The sequence below is a fragment of the Mesoplodon mirus genome, assembly GCF_964341445.2.
Source record: "Mesoplodon mirus genome assembly, chromosome: X".
Taxonomy (NCBI): Eukaryota; Metazoa; Chordata; class Mammalia; order Artiodactyla; family Ziphiidae; genus Mesoplodon; species Mesoplodon mirus.
In genome coordinates, this window is record NC_138981.1 from 48,437,532 (window position 1) to 48,459,764 (window position 22,233).

The 22,233-nt window shown below is 40.7% G+C and overlaps 1 protein-coding gene across 4 annotated transcripts in view; it reads right to left on the reverse strand.

Moving 5' to 3' along the window:
- PHF8 (PHD finger protein 8) overlaps window positions 1-22,233 on the reverse strand; it is a 91,930-nt gene that overhangs the window by 51,667 nt on the left and 18,030 nt on the right. For all 4 annotated transcript variants that reach the window (XM_082609024.1, XM_082609023.1, XM_082609025.1 and 1 more), the window contains exons 3-8: window positions 12,029-12,114; window positions 11,530-11,638; window positions 9,246-9,406; window positions 8,476-8,617; window positions 7,567-7,753; window positions 5,344-5,506 (exon numbers count right to left, since the gene is read on the reverse strand). In XM_082609024.1, the coding sequence (XP_082465150.1) occupies window positions 5,344-5,506; window positions 7,567-7,753; window positions 8,476-8,617; window positions 9,246-9,406; window positions 11,530-11,638; window positions 12,029-12,114 (848 nt within the window). The remainder of the gene's footprint in view (window positions 1-5,343; window positions 5,507-7,566; window positions 7,754-8,475; window positions 8,618-9,245; window positions 9,407-11,529; window positions 11,639-12,028; window positions 12,115-22,233) is intronic.

Below are 22,233 nucleotides of genomic sequence, written 5' to 3' on the forward strand. Positions count from 1 at the left end.
TTGAGAATGAAAAACGGAGCTGGAGGAATCAGGCTCCCTGACTTCAGACTATACTACAAAGCTACAGTAATCAAGAGAGTATGGTACTGGCACAAAAACAGAAAGATAGATCAATGGAACAGTATAGAAAGCCCACAGATAAACCCCTGCATATATGGTCACCTTATCTTTGATAAAGGAGGCAGGAATGTACAGTGGAGAAAGGACAGCCTCTTCAAAGTGGTGCTGGGAAAACTGGACAGGTACATGTAAAAGTATGAGATTACATCACTCCCTAACACCATACACAAAAATAAGCTCAAAATGGATTAAAGTCCTACTTGTAAGGCCACAAACTATCAACCTCTTAGAGGAAAACATAGGCAGAACACTCTATGACATAAATCACAGCAAGATGCTTTTTGACCTACCTCCTAGAGAAATGGAAATAAAGACAAAAATAAAGAAATGGGACCTAATGAAACTTAAAAGCTTTTGCACAGCAAAGGAAACCGTAAACAAAACCAAAAGACAACCCTCAGAATGGGAGAAAATATTTGCAAATGAAGCAACTGACAAAGGATTAATCTCCAAAATTTATAAGCAGCTCATGCAGCTCAACAGCAAAGAAACAAACAACCCAATCCAAAAATGGGCAGAAGACCTAAATAGACATTTCTACAAAGAAGATATACTGATTGCCAACAAACACATGAAAGAATGCTCAACATCATTAATCATTAGAGAAATGCAAATCAAAACTACAATGAGATATCCTCTCACACCGGCCAGAATGGCCATCATCAAAAAATCTACAAACAATAAATGTTGGAGAGGGTGTGGAGAAAAGGGAACACTCTTGCACTGCTGGTGGGAATGTGAGTTCGTACAGCCACTATGGAGAACAGTACGGAGGTTCCTTAAAGAACTACAAATAGAACTACCATATGACCAAGCAACCCCACTACTGGGCATATACCCGGAGAAAACCATCATTCAAAAAGAGCCATGTACCAAAATGTTCATTGCAGCTCTATTTACAATAGCCCAGAGATGGAAACAACCTAAGTGTCCATCATCGGATGAATGGATAAAGAAGATGTGGCACATATATACTATGGAATATTACTCAGCCATAAAAAGAAAGGAAATTGAGCTATTTGTAATGAGGTGGATAGACCTAGAGTCTGTCATACAGAGTGAAGTAAGTCAGAAAGAGAAAGACAAATACCGTATGCTAACACATATATATGGAATATAAGAAAAAAATGTCATGAAGAACCTAGGCGTAAGACAGGAATAAAGACACAGACCTACTAGAGAATGGACTTGAGGATGTGGGGAGGGGGAAGGGTAAGCTGTGACAAAGCGAGAGAGAGGCATGGACATATACACACTACCAAACGTAAGGTAGATAGCTAGTGGGAAGCAGCTGCGTAGCACAGGGAGATCAGTTCGGTGCTTTGTGACCGCCTGGAGGGGTGTGATAGGGAGGGTGGGAGGGAGGGAGACGCAAGAGGGAAGAGATATGGGAACATATGTATATGTATAACTGATTCACTTTGTTATAAAGCAGAAACTAACACACCATTGTAAAGCAATTATACTCTAATAAAGATGTAAAAAAATTAATTAAATAAATATATACATATAGATCTGTATGTACATATATACATATATACACATATACATATACATATACATATTTATCTATATATGTACATATACAGATATATGTGTATATGTCTATGTCTATGTACATATACATATATATCTATATATGTATACATATATACATAAATATCTATATATGTATACATATATACATAAAACTAGAGCAAACACTAAAAAAAAATCTATATAGGGCTTCCCTGGTGGCGCAGTGGTTGAGAGTCCGCCTGCCGGTGCAGGGGACATGGGTTCGTGCCCCGGTCTGGGAGGATCCCACGTGCCACGGAGCGGCTGGGCCCGTGAGCCATGGCCGCTAAGCCTGCACGTCTGGAGCCTGTGCTCCACAACACGAGAGGCCACAACAGTGAGAAGCCCGCGTACCACAAAAAAAAAAAAAAATCTATATAAAACCTGAAGCTGAAAAATTCATATGGAAATTCTAGGGGCCCAGGAAGGCTGACACTTCCCAATTTCAAACTTACTACAAGTGTACAATAACTGAGACAGTGTGATACTGTCATAAAGACAGGCATACAGATCAATGGAACAGAATTTAAAGTCCAGAAATAAACCAATACATGGCCTATGGTCAACTGATTTTTGACAAAGGTGTCAAGACAATTCAATGGGGGAAAGAATGGTCTTTTCAAATTGTTCTGGGACATCTGGACATCCACATGCAAAAGAATGAAATTGGACCCATATCTCACACCATATACAAAAATTAACTTGAAATGGATGAAAGACATAAATGTAAGAACTAAAAAGAAAACTCAGAAGGAAACACAGGTATTAATCTTCATGACCTTGAATTAGGCAATTGTTTCTTAGATATGACACCAAAAGCACAAGCAAAGAAAAAAACAGATAAACTGGACTCTTGGGCTTCACAGAACAACATCAAGAAAGTGAAAAGACAACCTCCAGAATGAGAGAAAGTATTTGCAAATCATACATCTGATAAAGGTCTAAACCAAAATATATAAAGAATTCTTACAACTCAACAATAGAAAGACAAATCACCTAATTAAAGAATGGGCAGGGACTTCCCTGGTGGCACAGGGGATAAGACTCCACACTCCCAATGCAGGGGTCCTGGGTTTGATCCCTGCTCAGGGAACTAGATGTCACATGCATGCCGCAACTGAGAGTTCACATGCCACAACTAAGGAGCTCGTGTGCCGCAACTAAGGAGCCGGTGAGCTGCAACTAAGGAGCCTGCTTGCCTCAACTAAGACCTGGCACAATCAAGTAAATAAATAAATAAAAAGAATGGGCAGAAGTTTTGAATAGATATTTCTTCAAAAAAAGATATATAAACATCCAATAAGTGCATGGAAAGATGTTCAAAATCAATAGCCATTAGAGAAGCACAAATTAAAATCTCAATGAGCTACAACTTCACACCCACTAGGATGGTTATAATCATAAAGACAGGCAAAAACAAGTGTTGGGGAGGATGTGGAAAAATTGAGACCCTCATAAATCGTTGGTGGAAAATGCAGCTGCTTTAGAAAACAGTCTGGCAATTCCTCAAGAAGTTAAACACAGAGTTGCCATATATATGACTCAGCAATTTCTCTCCTAGGTAGATATACCCAAGAGAACTGAAAATATATGTTAACACAATAACTTGTACATGAATGTTCATAGCAACACTATTCATAATAGGCAAAAAGTGAAAATAACCCAAATGTCTATAAAATGATGAATGGATAAACAAAATATGGTACATCCATACAATGGAATTATTATTCAGCTATTTAAAGAATGAAGTATGATAACATGGATGAACCTTGAAAATATTATGTTGGGTGAAAGAAGCCAGACATAAAAGACCACATATTGCATGATTCCATTTACATAAAATATTCAGAAAAGGCAAATTCATACACAGAGAAAAGTACAGAAGTGGTTGACAGGGGCTGAGGGGAAAGAAGGAATGGGGAGTGACTGCTAATAGGTACAGGGTTTCTTTTTGAAGTGATGAAAACTTTCTGGTATTAGATAGTGGTGATGTTTGTACAACTTCATGAATATTTTTTTAAAAACTGAATTGTACCCTTTAACATGGTAATTTTTATGGTATGTGCACTATATCTCAATTTTTTTAAAGCACATTTAACAAAATGAAGATATAACATATCAAAATATGTGACACAGCTACATCAGTGCTGAGGGGGGAATTTATAGCACTAAATGTTTATATTAAAAAAAAGAAGAAAAGGGCTTCCCTGGTGGTGCAGTAGTTAAGAAACCACCTGCCAATGGAGGGGACACAGGTTCGAGCCCTGGTCCAGGAAGATCCCACATACCGTGGAGCAACTAAGCCCATGCGCCACAACTATGGAGCCTGTGCTCTACAGCCCACAAGCCACAACTACTGGGCCCACGTGCTACAACTACTGAAGCCCGCGCACCTAGAGCCCGTGCTCCGCAACAAGAGAAGCCACCGTGATGAAAAGCCTGTGCACCACAATGGAGTAGCCCCCACTCGCCACAACTAGAGAAAGCCCATCCGCAGCAATGAAGACCCAATGCAGCCAAAAATAAATAAATAAAATAAATTTATTTTAAAAAAGAAGAAAAGTCTGAAATCAATAATCTAAGCTCTCATCTCAAGATTGGGAAAAGGAGAGCAAAATAAGCCCAAAGCAAGCAGAAAGAAGGAAAAACAAAGATAAAAGCAGAAATCAATTAAATTGCAAACAGAAAGACAACAGAGAAAAATCAATGAAACAAAAAGTGATTCTTTAAAAAGTTCAACAAAACTGACAAACTTCCATTAAGACTAACATAGAATAAAAGAGAAGGCACAAATTACTAACATCAGGAATGAAACACAGGGTAGCACTAGAGACTTGGAAGATATCAAAAGAATAATAAAGAAATACTATCTCTACACACATAAATTTGACAACTTAGATAAGATGGACCAATTGCTCGAAAAGCACAAACTTACAATTCACTCAATATGAAACAGATAATTTGAATAGCCTAATACAGGTTTAAAGAAATTGAATGTTAATTAAAAATTTCCCAAAAAGGAAATCTCCAGGTCCATGTGGCTGCAGTAGAGAATTCTATTGAACATTCTGAGAAAATTTAACACTAATTCTGAAATCAAGGAATTAAGAAATTAGAAAGTCAAGAAAAACCTAAATCAATGGAAAGACATATATGTTCATGGAAGATTCAACATACTAAAGATGTCAACTTTCCCCAAATTGAGACAACTATGGGGACTCTTTCAAAATAAATACACTCAGACCCCACCCCAGACCAACGAATTTATAATTTTAGGGGTGAAGCCTAGGCATTTTTTGTTTTGGGGAAAAAAAAACCTACCCCCACCCAGGTCATTCTGACTTAGAGTCTACAATGCCAGTCTCTCAGTCACTATCTCTAGAGTCACGGGGCTGAGAGTCCTGTTTTCTATCTGTCCACCAAATTGACATCAGTCCAGTGCAAAGGAGCCTATCAACTTCCTCCTGGACCTCCCCAAGAAACCACACTGCCCACTGGCCACCACTAGAATTTTCTTGATGTCCACTTCTGAGCCTTCAACTGATATGGGAGGGATATCTCACATAATCAGATCAACACATTATGGGAAGGGGTTGGTTCCAGTGCCACAAGCTCTCTTCCTCTTCCCACCTTCCTCAAACCCTCCCAGAGGAGACCAGGGAAGACCTGTAGGAATGAAAAGTGTCTGTCCTTGCTTCACAGAACACTTGTAGCACTTGTCCACCTGGTCCCCAAAGAACATCTCATTCTGGTTAGAGGAGCTGCTCCAGCACTCAAAGAGAGTCAGGTTGGCATTTGTTGGGCGGATCAGGTAGAAGATCTTCTCACCCTGAAACAAAGAAAGATTGACATGTCAAAAATATCAAGGGTTTCCAGAGAAGTCTTCTGGGAGTCTCCAAAAGAATATTCTCTCTCTCATGTTCCAAGACCATGTAGTATGCTAGAATTCCTTCTGTCCAAGGATCATTTATATATATATATTTGGAAAACTTCAAAAGTCCTTTTGCACTTTGTACTTTTAAGCTTCTATAAAACTGACAAAAACAATTTGGAAAGGAAAGGGCATTTCAAACAAAATTGTCAACTTAAGACAAATGTACACCAAAGGCTCCTATTTTAGATGCAATGCCAAATGAAAAATGGCCTCTATAGATGAGTAGATCAATATTACTAGCCCTAGGAGAATTTAAGGCCACATTACTAATGAGAAGAAAATTGAATTTGCCTTTAAATGCCATTTACAGAGAGTGTTCCTTCTCACACCTGCAATCAAAAATAATAAAAGTTTAAAAGTTCAGTAATCACCCAAGGACTTCTGTAAGATTATATGTTGGGTGATTATCTGTTGGAAGAACATATTATTTCCTAACTATGTTTTGCCTGGATAATCACCAGATAGATAATTTGGTAGAAAAGAAAAAAACCCACTAGCACAAAAATATCCCCAACCCATAGTTTGATTAGTTTAACCAATATTTCATAATACATTTCAATGTAGAAAATTATCTACTAGAAATTATCTACTGTACAATTAGAGAAATTTGAATCAGATCCGTTGATTAGATAACAGTATTATATCAATATTAATTTTCTGGGGCCTCCCTGGTGGCGCAGTGGTTGAGAGTCCGCCTGCCGATGCAGGGGATACGGGTTCGTGCCCCGGTCTGGGAGGATCCCATATGCCGCGGAGCGGCTGGGCCCGTGAGCCATGGCCGCTGAGCCTGCGCGTCCGGAGCCTGTGCTCCGCAACGGGAGAGGCCACAACAGTGAGAGGCCCGCGTACCGAAAAAAAAAAAAAAAAAAAATATTAATTTTCTGATTTTGATAACTATACTGTGGTTATATAAGAGAATACCCTTGTTTTTAAGAAATACACACTGAATTATTACGAGATAAAGGGACACCTTGTCTGCAACTACTCTCAGGTGTTTCAGAAAAAATATTTATGTAAAACCATTTTATTATGTTTGCTTCAGAGAAAGAGAGTATAATAAAATAGTAACATGGGAATCTGAGTGAAGGGCACACAGGAAATCTTCCTATTATTTTTGCAATTTTTCTATGAAAAAGAAACTATTTAAAAATAAAAAAGTTAAATCTAACATTTGCATAATAGCACTTTCATTTACACACTCCAATTTCTTCATGATAAACCAATGAAAACAACTAGTTCAGGATTTGTGATCATTTGGACAAGAGCCATATCCAAGTTTTCTGCTCTTTCCTTGGCGTTTCTGATAAGAAAGCTAAATAGCATGAACAGTGGTGGAAAACAATAAAACTTACTTAAGAAATTTGTTTTCCAGACCTCAAAAATCCTTTATAGTCATTGACAATCAATACGCTAATTATAAAATTGTAACGACCACTAAAAGGGAAACTATAGAAAGGCTGACATTAAAAAAAAACATCTCATACGTGCTCTATCTTGATGGTGGTGGCAGTCATGCAACTATTTATACAATTGCCAAAAATCATCAAACTATACACTTAAAACAGATGAATGTTACAGTATACAAATTATAACTCAGTAAACTTGGAGGGGAGAGGGAATTTCTCATGTTACCAGAAATTTCTGCAGTAAATATGGCCATTTCCATACACAGCGGTAGGAGTACAGATTGGTTCAATTAAGATAACAGTCAGAGAAAACCTTAGGCATCTGCTGTTATTAAAAAAAATAAGTTAACCATCAAAACTGTAAAGTAGAGACAGTTTATATGGCATATCCACTCAGTACCCAACCCTGATAGAGCAGTTATGTGGAAATGTCACCCAAATAGAATCTGGGACGCAGGTAGGCCTTAGCAGCCTGTCTTTATGCTGCCACCTGAAACAAACAGGGAGGCCCAAGGCCTGGCTGTCTTCAGAAGCCATAGCCATTCTTACCTTGAGCACATGGTACCAGACCGAGGTGCCACCAAAGTCAATGTGAAAGTCTGTATAGCTATCCCGCACGCTCATGAGGCAGTACTTCTGCACATTGGGCCTCTCAAAGATACACTCCTCTGGCCACAAGTTCTCCACCCATGAGAGCTTCCGAACAATCTTGGGTGTCTCCACAAGGTTAGAAAGCCTATCAAGGAAGGCATGGAGAGCAGATGTCAGCTGATTGGGAATTGAAGGTTGAAGCCTGAATAAAATGCCCCCCATCCCAGTGAGACTCAGATAAGAGAAAGAAGTTCTCTCCACAGAATCCCAAAGAGCACATAGGACACATTTTTGTAAGTCCAGTCAGCATCCTCATTCCACTCAGCTCTGGAATTGCCAAGTCCCAGCTCCACAGCCTTCCCCAGTCAAAGGTGATCATTTCCTCCACTAAATGCTCAGAATCTCCACACCCGGGCCCACTCACTTGGCACATGGTGTTTAACAGTATTTTACTGTCCCCATGTTGTAGTGTCTTCTTTATGAGGAACAATTAGAGAAACCTCTCAGGGCTCAGTTCCAGGTAAAGAAGTGTTTACCTGGGACAGAGGACCTATCCTGGGAGTTAAACAGTGACCATGCCACAATCTAAACACCAAAAAAAGGTCTAAGAACGCTGTCCTAAATCTTGAAGGAAACAAAAATTAATTAAAATAGCTACTGTATAATCTATCCTATGCTAGAAACTGTAAAGGAGAAATATGATTTGGTTGTTATAATGTGAGCAGCTACCCTAGAAAGTATAAACCAGCTCCTCATCCCAAAGGAAGAAACCACCAGGAAGAAGGGAAAGGAACACTAATACACACTCAGTATATCACAAGTCCTAGGCACTTTGTGAGGCTTTTTACTTACCCCTTTCCCTCTTACCTGGTATCAGAGAATTCCAAACTAATGACATTGAGGACTTTCTCCCTCTTCCCGCTATAATAATATTTCACAAAATCACCAAGCTTCATCTTGCAGTCGGCCTGGCGGGTCACATCAATCACATCAATCTCTTTGTCAGAACCTGGAGTAAAGAGATGGATTCTGCACCAAGTCCCAGGGATCAGAGAAGACTCTCACGTCCTCTAACCAGTCCCTAAAATGAACTTACACTGAAAACTTCTCACTGTATTTGTACGTGCATAAATGGGAAGTGGGGGTAGGTATTCTTCACACTCTCCTTAGACCTATGTGCCAGGTCCAGGCTTGCTAGGGCAACAGAACTGCCTGGACCTGGCACATAGGTCTAAGGAGAGTGTCTCACTCACAGTACTATCCACCTGCCTGGGCCCTGCTTCCTCACTTCTCTTCCTATCCCCCAAAACTCATGTCCAGAACACAACTAGCATGTGAGGGCAAAAGTCAAAGGCTTTCTCATCTCAACAGAGGACAGAGAGGCCATAACAATCCTTGGAATTCCCCAGGTAAAAGATGGGGCTCAGCCTTGGATTTTGTGGTGTGTTAGGAGGAAAAGGAAGGGTAGGCTAGGATTTTGGTTCTAGCTTTGCCTAAGAATGACTTGGGGCAAGGCACTTCACCTCAAATTCCCAAGATGGCTAGAAAGGAAATGCACAACGTAGACTGGAGGGGAAGGGTCATACGTTTTGATGGGAGTGAACAATGTCACAGTTAAGAGGGTCTGTGGTGCTTACCAACATAGTGTTCCACATCCCTCACAGTGAATGATGGTGAGGGCAGTGTCATCCCCAATCCATCCTTCTTCAAGACCAGGATGGGCACACTGAAGCTATTCTCTTCCAGGAATTCCACGGTCAGCTGACTTCCAGTGGGCTTCAGAATCACTTCATCTGAGCTGTGGGCCACATGAGAGAAAGCCTGAACCCTAGAGGCCCTGCTACTGAAGGCCTCACTGGATGCTGTCACTCACCCAAGGGGTGGGGTCTTCCTGAGGGGACCTAATGTTGGCTGGCAACTAATGAGTGGCATAAACTTCACCTGCCAGGGAAGAAATGACCTATAGAAGGCAAGAAGCCAGGTCACTGGCAGAGGCGGGAAGCTAAATCCAGGATAGCCTGTCAATATGGTGCTCTTCTCTAGATGACAAAGGAAGAAATCACTCAACAGCCTGCCCAGGAAGAAAAGACATATCTGACAAGTCTAGCTAAATTACTCTAACCCAGAGCAGCACTACCCCATTTTAAACACTGGCAAATAAAGAGAAAAGACTGATTTAAAAAACAAAAACAATTTTTACAGCCACTCTCTTGACACACATACTTAGTTAACTAGAAAACAGGAGTTTTGGGTTTTCTTAAGATCATGCTGGAGAAAAGACTGGCTATTTGACAAGTTGTGTTGGGACAAACATCTGGAAAAATACTAAGATCAAAGTCTATCTCACTTTTTAAGTAATTCTAGATGGAACAAAGATCAAATTAGAAAAAATAAAGCCATAGAGTAGTAGAAAAATAATCAGAGAGACAAGGCCCAGTAATCATTATAAATAGTAATAAGTAAATTTATGTAAAAATTAAAATTTTCTGCAAGGAAAGCTATTACAAATCTGTCTGAAATAGGCAGTAACCCAACAGAAAAACTGTTAAACAATGTTGAGAAGGCAGTTAACAGAGAAATAAAGATGACTTATAAATGTATGATAATAGATATGCTTCCTTCATAACTAAAGAAATCCAAGTGGAAACAATTAAATCTCATTTTTTATCTTATCAGAAAGGCAAAAAAGTTTGATAATAAACAGTGTTGGCCAGGATATAGGGAAACATGTACCCTCACACATTGTCTAGTGGGAGTATGAAATAGTGTGGCCACTTTGAAAACAATCTGGCAATATTTATAAACATTTTTAAAGCACATACCCTTTGACCTAGCAATTTCACTTTCAGGTAGTAAATCTACACATATACTCACCCACATATGCAAAAACCTAAGTACAAAGACATTCACTGCGCATTTTTTTTTCTAATAGCAAAATACCAGAATTGATTTAAATGTTCATCAACAGAGGACTGGTTAAATAAATTATACATCCATACAGTGGAGTACTAAACATCCATGAAAAAGAATGAAGATCATCTGTATATGCTGTTAGGATTGATCTACATAATTTAGATTTTAAAAAAAGCAAGATGTAGGAAAATAAGTGTTTCTGTTTGTGTTTTTTAATAAAAAAGGGGACACACACACACACACACACACACACACACACACACACACACACACACATATATGTTTGTATAAGCAAAAACTATTTCTGAAAGAATGCACAAGAAATTGGTTGACTCTGGAGAAGGGACCTGAGGGGTCTGGGGTAGAAAGGAGACTCACTGCCTTTAAATAAATAAAACAAAAATTATTAAGTTGAAGAAACACTTATAATCCTAAATAATACTTCAATTACAGGAAAGCTGGAAAAGGTCAAATGAATTAAAAACTAAGCAAAAGAGAATGCTTTATTCATTAATTTTTCTAACGTTATTTTTGCTCAATTCAAGTAATTTATTTAATAAGCCCATCTTAATTTTCTAAAAGAAAAAATTTTTTTCTTGATTTTAAAAGAAATACATGACTACTCAAAAAAATTTTTTTTCTGAAGAGTTTCGTCTTCTCTACAATGAGAGAATTAAACTTTCTGATTTTTATGACTCCTTCTAGTTATAGCATTCCCTGGGTGCATGTAAATATCTTCCCCTGACTGAGGCAAAAACTGCCTATCTACCAAAAGTTTCTACAAGTGGACCTTAATGTACTCTGCACATCAAATGAAACTCTAGCAATGTTTCTCAGAAACTGACTAAAACAGAAGATCCCTCCCCAGAGGGAACTCACAGAGCCCTGCAGACATCCCCAGATGGTGGAGGTACCCAGTGCGACAGCCAGTGGGAAAGCTGGGAAGAGATGGGCCCCAGCTTCCCAGAGCCCTGGCATTCACTGGCCCTTGGAGTACAGGGTCCTCACCTGTCAAAGGTCCTACTCCGAAGCTCTCGAATGAACGTAGGGCTTCCCGTCTTCACTGGCTTCCCCTTGTGTGTATCATGGCCTTTTGAAGATACACGGCGTTTTTTCACTAAGCCAGTAAAAGACAAGACACTGTCAGTCAAAATGGCTACAAGCTATGGTTCCAAGAGCAAACGCCTCAGCAGATCCTGCTTCTCTTCCAATCTAACAACCCCTTGGATCATCTGGAGTCAAGGAGGCCGTCACAGTCTCAGGAAAGCTCTTGGTGAGGATAGGTGCTTCCTCTGGGGAATCCCTAAGTAAGGGAGGGAGGTGAAACTCTGCATTTCTGCCCTCTCAGTGGAGCAGCTGCTGGCCTGCAGGGCCTACACAGGCTTCTGCTATTTCCCAAGGGAGACAAATCTGAAGCACTCACGAAAAGGCAATTTTCCTTCCAAGCTTCCTTTGCTTTGTCTCTCCTCTGGACTGCCTTCTCTTAAAAACCCCAAGATCTACTTACTGATGGAGGGTCCATGTAAGACCTCACAATTGGGGCAGTGGTAGAGGTCAATGTCAGCAGCCTTCTCCTCTTCAACACCAACACAACTAGAAAAGAGAAAATCAGCCAAGGTTTGTGGAAATTTTACTTTTCGTAAGGTCTAGAACTGTGCTGTTCAGTACACAATTAAGTAAAATTTTAGATGCAGTTCCTCCATCACACTAGCTACATTTCAAGTGCTTAGTAGCCACACGTGGTTACCATATTGGGCAGATTATCAAACTTTTTTGTCAATGCAAAAAGTTCTATTGGACCAAATGGTCTACAATAATTATGACAGAGCTAAAAATGTACAGACAATAAAGCTTCATTAAGACTCAGAATGGTCAAAGCTGGAAGAGCCTCTAGAGCAATGCTGTCCAGTAGAAATATAATGTGAGTTAAATATGTAATTTTAAATGTTCTAATAGCCACATTAAAAAGGTAAAAAGAAACAGGTGAAATTAAGTTTAATAATAATTTAATATTTTATTAACCAATATATCTAAAATATTATTTCAACATAAAATCAAACATTTAAACTTTATTGAGCTATTTACTTTATTAAATGAAAAGGAATGAAAATAGTATTTTATGGTCAACAGTGGTTCTCTCTGAGTGAAGGATTATGGTAACCATTTTTCTCTTATATGTATTTTCTAATTTTCTACAATGAACATGTGTTATTTATTTCATACTGTAATGTCTGAGAAAGATTTATTTAATTTTGAAAATCTAAGTTTGCATGTATGTGAGCTGGTAATCTCACAAAATTTAAAGCCTTCCTCACCAAAGAAGTCATCGGCATCCCTCCAAAAAACTTCTGGCTAAGATCTAAAATCTTTGGTCAGCCACAGAGAACAGGGAGCATAAAAATAAGGCAGAGCTCCAACCATTTCGACCAAGACTGACTTCCTAGGATCAGGACCCCACCACCTTCCTGACTGCTAACCCTGTAAACCTGTTGCACATCAATAAATTGAGGACATTTTATTTTATAAAAGGATTGGTCTATTATGAATTGGAAATTAAAAAAAAAAAAAAAAACCAAAATACCCTGGGTCCTTCACCTCAGAAAGTCTAAGAAGCACTGTGTTAGAACCCGGTCAGGTAGAAGCTGTACATTCTCCCAGACCCTTGTAACTCAGGGCTGGGCTGGGGGTGAACATCCCCCTCACTTTCCAGTGAGACTCTGAGATCATCTCTCCTCTATCCTTGTGTAAGATCTCCTATTCCTCTGAGTTTCGTATCATCCAACAATAGCTCTTCCCACTCCTCTTCACTATCAGCTACTCATCTCCCCAACATACCTCTTCACTATCAGCTACTTATCTCCCCAACATACCCTCTTCACTCACGGAAGAACCTGCTCACATATTCCTCTTCATCCCAAGTCCTGCCAGCCTCCCATGTGGCATAATTATGGATATAAAGGCCTAATATCCCAGCCTCCTAGCTCATTGACCTTCTCATCTTCAGAGTCTGCTGCCTCCACTCCTATTTCAGCTACCAACTCTCATGGCCATCCCCCAGACCTTGTCAACACTTGCAACTGCTTCACCTCTGGAATATGAAATGCATACATCACACTCTGACCACAAGTACATCCATCCAGCTCTCATTCATTACACCTGTTCTTTGCCCTCAAAATCCCTTGATCCTACTTTTCACCTATTCAACTACTGTTGCCTTCAGCGTTCTTCCCTATCTAGTTCATAGGTTTCATCATTCCTCACTTCAACCATTCTCTTACAGATAGCTTCAACTCACTTGCCCCACTGCCTTTACATTACTCCCACGTGCAAATCCCAACCCTGGCTCAATCCAACTATATAACATTGGACCATTGGACATGGCTAGAGAAAAATCATCCATTGGATTGGTGCCACAATAAATTCACACTGTCCAAAATATCTGAGTCACAGAAAAACCAACACAATATTGAAGGAGAAGAACAAAGTTGGAGGACTGATGCTACCCGACTTGAAGACTTACTATAAAGCTACAGTACTCAAGACAGTGTGGTATTGATGAAAGAATAAACAGATCAATAGAACAGGAAAGAGAGCCCAGAAATAGATCAACAGAAATATAGTCAATTGGTCTTTGACAAAGGAGCGAAGGTAACACAATGGAGCAAAGACGGTCTTTTCAACAAATGGTGCTGGAACAACTGGACATGCAAACAAATGGAATTAGACACAGACCTTATATCCTTCACAAAAAAGAACTCAAAATGGATCACAGACCTAAATATAAAATGCAAAACTATAAAACTCCTAGAAGACAACATAGGAGAAAATCTAGATAACCTTGGGTTTGGCAATGACTTTTTAGATGGAACACCACAGGCACAATCCATGAAAAATGAGAACTGATAAGCTGGACTTCATTAAAATTAAAAACCCGTTCTGTGAAAGGCATTGTCAAGAGAATGAAAAGACAAGCCAAAGACTGGAAGTAAATATTTGCAAAGGACATATCTGATAAAGGGCTGTTATCCAAAATATACAAAGAACTCTTAAAACTCAACAATAAGAAAATGAACAACCTGATTAAAAAATGGGCAAAAGATCTGAGCAGACACCTTACCAAAGAAGATATACAGATGGCAAATAAGCACATGAAAAGGTGCTCCACATCCTTTATCAATAGGACAATGCAAATTAAAACAATGAGATATTACTATACACCTATCAGAATAACCAAAAATCCAGAACACTGACAACACCAAATGCTGGCCAGGAGGTGGAGCGACAGGAACTCTCATTCTTTGCAGGTGGGAATGCAAAAAACAGCCCCTTTGGAATACAGTTTGGCAGTTTCTTACAAAACTGAACATACTCTTACCATACAACCCAGCAATTGTGCTCTCTGCCATTTACTCAAAGTAATTGAAAACTATGTCCACATAACAACGTGCACACAGATGTTTATAGCAACTTTATTCATAATTGCCAAAATTTGGATGCAACCAAGATGTCCTTCAGTAGGTGAATGGATAAACTGTGGTACGTCCAGACAATGGAATATTATTCAGCACTAAAAAAAAAGAGCTATCAAGCCATGAAAAGACATGAAAGAAACTTTGAAAGAAGCCAGTCAGGCTACATATTATATGATTCCAACTACATGACATTCTGGAAAAGGCAAAACTATGGGGACAGTAAAAAGATCAGTGGTCATCAGGGATTGGGGGGGAAGAGAGATGAACAGGCGGAGCACAGAGAAGTTTTAGAGCAGTGAAACTATTCTGCTACTAAAATGATGTAATGGTGGGTACAAGTTATTATATATTTGCCCAAACCCATAGAATGTATAACACCAAGAGTAAATCCTGATGTAAACTATGGATTTGGGGTGATAATCATGTGTCAATGTAGGTTCATCTACTTTAACAAATGTACCACTCTGGTGGTGGGGGATGTTGTTAATGGGGGAGGCTATGCATGTGGGGGCAGGAGGCATATGGGAAACCTCTGTACCTTCCACTCAATTTGGCTGGGAACCTAAAACTACTCTAAAAAATAAAGTCTATTTAAAAAAATCTGGGTCATGCTGCCTGACAATTCTCCTGTATTTCCCTGCTCAGTTCTCTCCACCATTATCCACAATGGCTATTTCAAATCTCTGACCCCCCCACACTGCCTTCCTCTTCTCTCTCAGCAAATGACCCTGCCTCCTACTTCTTAGACAAAATGAAGTAATCAGATGGGAACTACCTCAACTTCTCACACCAAATCCACCTCCTTCTGCACCCTTCTTTTCCTCCTGTTACAACGAAAGAACTATCTTTCCTTCTTTGTAAAGTCAGCTTTTCCACCTGGGTCACATCTTTTTTTTTTTTTTTTACCTTCTCAATAAATTCTTTCTTTCTGCAGTATCTTCAACCTCTCCCTCTCTACCTTTTCCTTCACAATAGCATTTAAACTAGCTCACTGATCTTTGCAAGACGTTCCCTGCCTCCTTTCTGCCCCTCTCTGCCACTTCAGAGCTAAATATCTTCTTTGTTTAATCCTATGCAGCTTCACAATGACTTTTACTTAAATAGGTATTGATTATACATTTTATGAAACTCAAAAGGTACAGAATTGTATACAGTGAAAAGTCTCCCTCCTACTCTTAGCCACACTGTACTATCCGTAGATGTTCTACCAGGGCCAAACCTAAGAAAAGAATTTTTTTGAGTTGCTGTGTACACTTTCTCACCCACTGCTGCAGTCTGATTTTAGTCCCCACCTTCTCTAAAACACACTTCACTGATATCTTGACCTCCTTACTGAAACATGCAATAAGTACTTCCTTCCTTTATCTCATTTGACCTCCTAGCAGCATTATCACAGTGCTGACCCTGTGCTCTGTCTACTTGACTTTCGTAACACCCCATTTGCCCGGGGTCCATCCCTCCAGCTAACATTTAATGAGCATCTGCCAGGCCCTGGTCTAGGTGCTGGAGAGACAAAGACACAGAACAAAGCATACAAAAATCCCTGCCCTCATGGAGCTGACAATCTAGTGGATGAAGCACACAAGAAGCAAGATAAATCAGGGTAATCAGTGAAATATACTGTACGTTAGATAGAGGAGTTAAGTAGAAAAATAAAGCAGGAAGAGGAATATGTATGCATGTATATGTAAGTATACATACACACAGTGGGAGGTGAGGGGAATGACAATGGTGTTGAAATTTTAGGTAGGGAAGCCAGGGAAGGACTCACTGACAAAACAATTTTTGTATAAAGACCTGAAGGGAGTAAAGGAGCAAGCCATATGTATATGAGGGAAGAGTATCCCAATTAGAACAGCAAGTACAAAAGCCCTGTGGCAGGAGTGTGCCTAGATTATTATGCCAACAGAGAGGAGGACAGTGTTCTCGAATAGAGAGAGCAAAGGGGGACAATAATAGGTCAGAAAGGCTCATGCAGTAGAGTCCTGTAGGCCAGGGGTCCCCAGTCCCGGGGCCTTGGACCAGTACCGGTCCGTGGCCTGTTAGGAACCGGGCCGCACAGCAGGAGGTGAGTGGCGAGCAAGCGGAAGCCTCATCTGCCGTTCCCCATCGCTCCCCATTGTGCGCATTACTGCCTGAATCATCCCCCTCCAACCCCGGTCCGTGGAAAAATTGTCTTCTATGAAACCGGTCCCTGGTGCCAAAAAGGTTGGGGACCACGGCTGTAGGACATCATAAAGGACTTTGGCTTTACCTGAGTGAAGAACTGGGTGGAATCCACCAGAGGATTATGAGCAGGGATGTGATGTGATCTTAATTATGTGTCTGGCTGCTCCTTCTGTTTCCCAGTGCATTCTTTTTCTCCTGCCCACTCCTTAAATGTTGACATTTCTTAGGTCCTCTTTTCTAGGCTCTCTTTTCTCCTCACTTTCTCTCGTTGGTTTCACTAACTCCCAGGGCTCCATGTGCCCTCTATATAACTATAACTGCAAGCCAGATCTCTCTGCTGAGTTTCAGACCCTCCCTCGAAATTTCTCCTGGATATTTCTACTAGATAGCCCACTTACATAGTACTTCAAATTTAACACGTCCAAATTCAATTTCTCCCCCTGCCTGGCCCCTAAACCTGCTCCCTCTCTAAGGCACCATAACCTTACCAGGTGTTTAAGCCAGAAACCTGGCAGCCACTGATGACTTGCCTCTCACCTTCTCCCTCCACTGAATACCTGAGTAGGTATTCAATCTCAGGACCTCAGACTTTAGGGCCAGACTGCCTGGGTTTACAGCCTAGCTATACTTTCCACTTACTACCTGTGAGATCTCAGGCAAGTTACTTAACTCTATGCCTCAGTTTCCTCGTCTCTAAGGTGGGGATAAAAATTTGTATGTGTATTATAATGTTGCTCTCAAAAATAAATGAGTTAATTTATATAGTGTTTAGAACAGTGCCTGGTACAGAGTAAGTGTTCTGTATGTGATGCTATTATCATCCAAGTTATCACCATGTCCTATCACTTCTATCTCCTAACTGGCTATCAATTGTATCCTTCTGTCATCCTCACTGCCTCTGCCCTAATCCAGGCCACTATTATCTCTAACTGGGATTACTGTCCTGTCCTCCTAACTGGGTTCCTGGCCTCTACTCTGTCCTCACCCAAATGGCCCTCCACAGTACAGCCAAAGTGATCTTTTTAAAATGTAAATTTGATCCTGTCAACCCTTGTTCAAAACCCTCACATGCTTCCTATTTTTCTTAAGGTAAAGTATAAACTTATCATGGCCTAAAAGACCCCACCTCTTGCCCTTCACACATAGCATCGGCTATAAAATTTGTGGGGCTGGTGCAAATGAAAATCAGGGGCCCCCAGTTGGCAAAGAAAAGCTATTTCCTCTCTTCCATGATCTCTCTCAACTTGCTGTGGGGCTTTTTATTTGTTAATTACTGTCATGTTCCCTTGGGCATGGGGATACTCAAGGGGCAAGTGCAGGCACTCACGGGCCACGCACTATGACTTAGTGTGTAGGGTGCATGCACCTGACCCTGACTCTCCAGCACCTGCACCCAGGCCCGGCAACCCAAGCAGCCAGTCGAGAATCCGTTCAGGGAGGCAGCAAGAGGCAGGACCACAGGTGAGCTAAAGCTCTAGGCCCCCAGGATAAACTCCACTGTCCCTTGAACCTCACATACAAAACACAAATTCAAAGGTAAAATTATTAAGAATTTCAAGACTACAACCACAGAGCATTAAACTTCAAGCATGGGCATGGGGCCCCCTTCCAAATATGAGGCTGTGTGTGACTACAGCGGTCACACACCCATGAAGCCAGCCCTGCTCTAAAACCCAGCTCGACTCTCAGTGCCATGCTCTTTCTGGTCTCTGGGACTCATCACACATGGCTCCCTGTGCCTAGAACATTCCTTCCCTTCCTCTTCCCTACTGCCATGCCTCGCCCCCCTAACTATCCATATTTTAGCACTCACCCTGCAGACTTGCAACTGCCCATTTACTTGTTATCTGCCCCTACTACATACAGCAGACAGCATCTCTTGTTCACCCCAAGTCCTCACCTTATCCATCTCCCAGTCTTGCTTTTTTTTATTATTCAACCCAATTCATTGGGCTAGATAATATCTCACATCAGGAAGGCATATGGATGAAAATCAGGCTTCTGGCTGCACTGTCTCAATAATTATTACCTGGACCAAGGTTCCTAAATGCTGTTTTGCTTCCTTAGTAAAGAGGACAATTATCACAGCACCAGGTCTCAACATTAAGATGAATTATCCCCAACATGTGCCACAGAACCTGGCACATGGTAGGCACTCAGTATTTGGATGTAAGTGGGTGCATAAATTCAATAAATATTGACTGAAAATAGCTACTGCCCTCATGGAGTGGACATTCTAGAGAGGGAGACAGGTGGTACCAGAACAGTTTCATAAGCGCTATAGTAAATAAAGTATATTTACTTTATTTATAAAGTAAATAAAGCAGGGTAAGGGGGTGGTAAGTGAATTTGAAGCCTGCATAAAAGGAGTTGAGGAGAAAAGTGAACTGTGAATATATTATCACACATATATTAACACATCTAATCTCTACAACAAATCAGGGCATTCTGTACAGTATTTAGAGGCACAGAGTTTAAAAGTGCAGACCTGGGAGCCAAGCTGCCTGGGTTTAAATTTCACCTCTGCCACTTACTAGCTGTGTGAACTTAGGCAATTTACTTAACCTTGCTGTGCCTCAGTTTCTGCATCTATAAAAGAAGAATATTAATAGTACCCCACCTCATAGAGTTGTTAGGCTTAAATGAGCTAAAGTAGGTAAAGAACTGAGAGTACTTGGGACAAAGTATTAGCTATCAACATTACTAATATTATTCTAATTTAACAGATAAGAAATCTGAGTGGTTAGGGAACTTGTTGGTCATTACAAAACTAATAAATAGCAGAGCAGGATAAAAATGCAGATCCATTGACTCCACTATACCACTACAATACATAACTAGAATATAATGTGGGATTATTAGTAGAGTCGAGTGCTATGAGAACACAAAAGTGGGCATTCAATCCTTCCAGGGATGTGGAACTGAGGTGGGGGCTGAGGGCTGGAGAAGCCTGAGAGGTGACAAGATTGCCCAGGATCCTGTCTAGCTTCTTATCTGCTCAACCTCTGCTCTCTGAGGATTCCCAAAGAGCCAGGTCCTGTCACCACCTGTGCCTTGGAAAAACAATGTCTTCATTCATCAATAAAAAGGAAAAAGAACATATTTTACCTTTCTTCATTATTCAAAAAATATCAGAAAATCCAAGACAATTTCTAGTTTCCTGCAACACCTTGATTAGGCCAAGCACAATGTATAAAAACAGGGATGACCCATCCCGAGATGCTGAGGCACCCACCATTCGCACCAGTGGCCCCCCCGCCTCCAAGCACATAGGACTTGGAGGAGTGCAAAGGACACTGAGCAAGTTTCAGTGCACCAGGGATGTTTCTTTTTGTTCTACCCAGTCCCTGGCACATAAGTTTGCCAATAACAGGCTTCGCTAAATGCTGGATGCACCAACAGAATCACTCCATGTGCACGGACATGCAGGCAAGCAGGCTGTAATCTCTATCTCCCAAAAAACCCAACCAAACAAAAAATCCTCTTGTGACCCCTTCTGTCACTGCCCCGTTACTCTGTTCCCCTGTATACCAAAACTCCTCAAAACGGAGTCATCCTTGAGTCCTTTCACAACCCCAATCCAATCTGTCAGCAAATCCTGTATCAATATACATTCAAAATCCAACCACTTCTCATCACCACTGACTCCAGTCCAAGTCACCATTGCCTAATTAGACCAGTGTTTCTCAAACATTAGGGCACATCAGAAACACCTGGAGGGCTTGTTAAGACAGATTCCTAAGCCTCATCTCCAGAGATCCTGATTTGGTAGATCTGGGGTGGGGCCCAGAAACGTGCATTTCTAACAAGGTTGCGGGTGATGCTGATGCTGCTGGTGCAGGGACCACATTTTAAGAAATAATGATCTACAGTGATCCCCAAACTCTCCCTGCTTCATCCCATACTCACCTTGAGTCTGTCCTCACAACAGCCAAAGCCTAAACCAGATCACAACTCTCCTTTGCTCAAAATCCTTCTATGGCTCCCATCCTATCTGGAGTGAAAACCAAGTTCTTACAATGGCCCATAGGACCCAATACCTGTGGTTCTCAAACTTTAGTGTGCATCAGAATCACCTGGAAGGCTTGTTAAACCGTAGATTCCTGGGCCCCACCTCCAGAGTTCCTGATTTGGTAGGCCTGGGGTAGGACAATGGAATTTGCCTAACCAGTTCCCAGGTGATGCTGATCCTGCTGGTCCTACTTGGAGAACCACTGCCCTACATGATTTGCACCCTCAGCCCCTATCATCAGCTTCTGCTACTCTCCCCTCACTCTGTCTAATAACATTGGTCCCTTTGCTATAACTGGAATGGTAACATGTCAGGTGTGCTCCCCACTCAGTGATGCCTCTGTTTCCAAAAGCAGATTTTCATTTAGCTCCCATAACTCAGTCCTGGGCATCATGCATATCAGACCTAATCTGAATTTTCATAATACTCCTCTTGGATACTGACCACCCATCCTTTGGTAAATGTTTGCCATCCCAAATTTCTTCTAGGTGGGTTGGAGGAAAAATTATGCTACCCCACTGGTGAAGGAATTCTGATTCCTTCTGTTGTTCTGTATTCTGATTGTGGTGGTTACATGAATCTACAAGTGTGATAAAATTGTACAGAACTAAATACACATACACACACACAAATGAGTGCATGTAAAACTGGTGAAATTGAAATAAGATTGGTGGATTGTACCAAGGTCAGTTTCTTGGTTTTGATATTGTACTGTAGTTATATAAGATATCACCATGGGGGAAACTGGGTAAAGGTACAAAGGCCCTCCACATACACTTTTTGCAACTTCCTATGAATCTATAATTATTAAAAAATAAAATTTATTTTTTTTAAATATGTCACTCCAAGAGACATCCTGTGAGCCCTGACAGAGCAAACTGTCCTTCTGATACTTCTAACTCCACACCCTATAAGACTTTCTCCAGGGCAGGGATTCTGCAGCCCATACACTGTATCGTAGTAAACCCTGAATATGAATGCTAGGCCTTCTCTTCCCTTTGCTACACACTCCTAAAGCTGTGTAGCAGCTGCTTCAGCTGCTTCAAAAAGACTGATGTC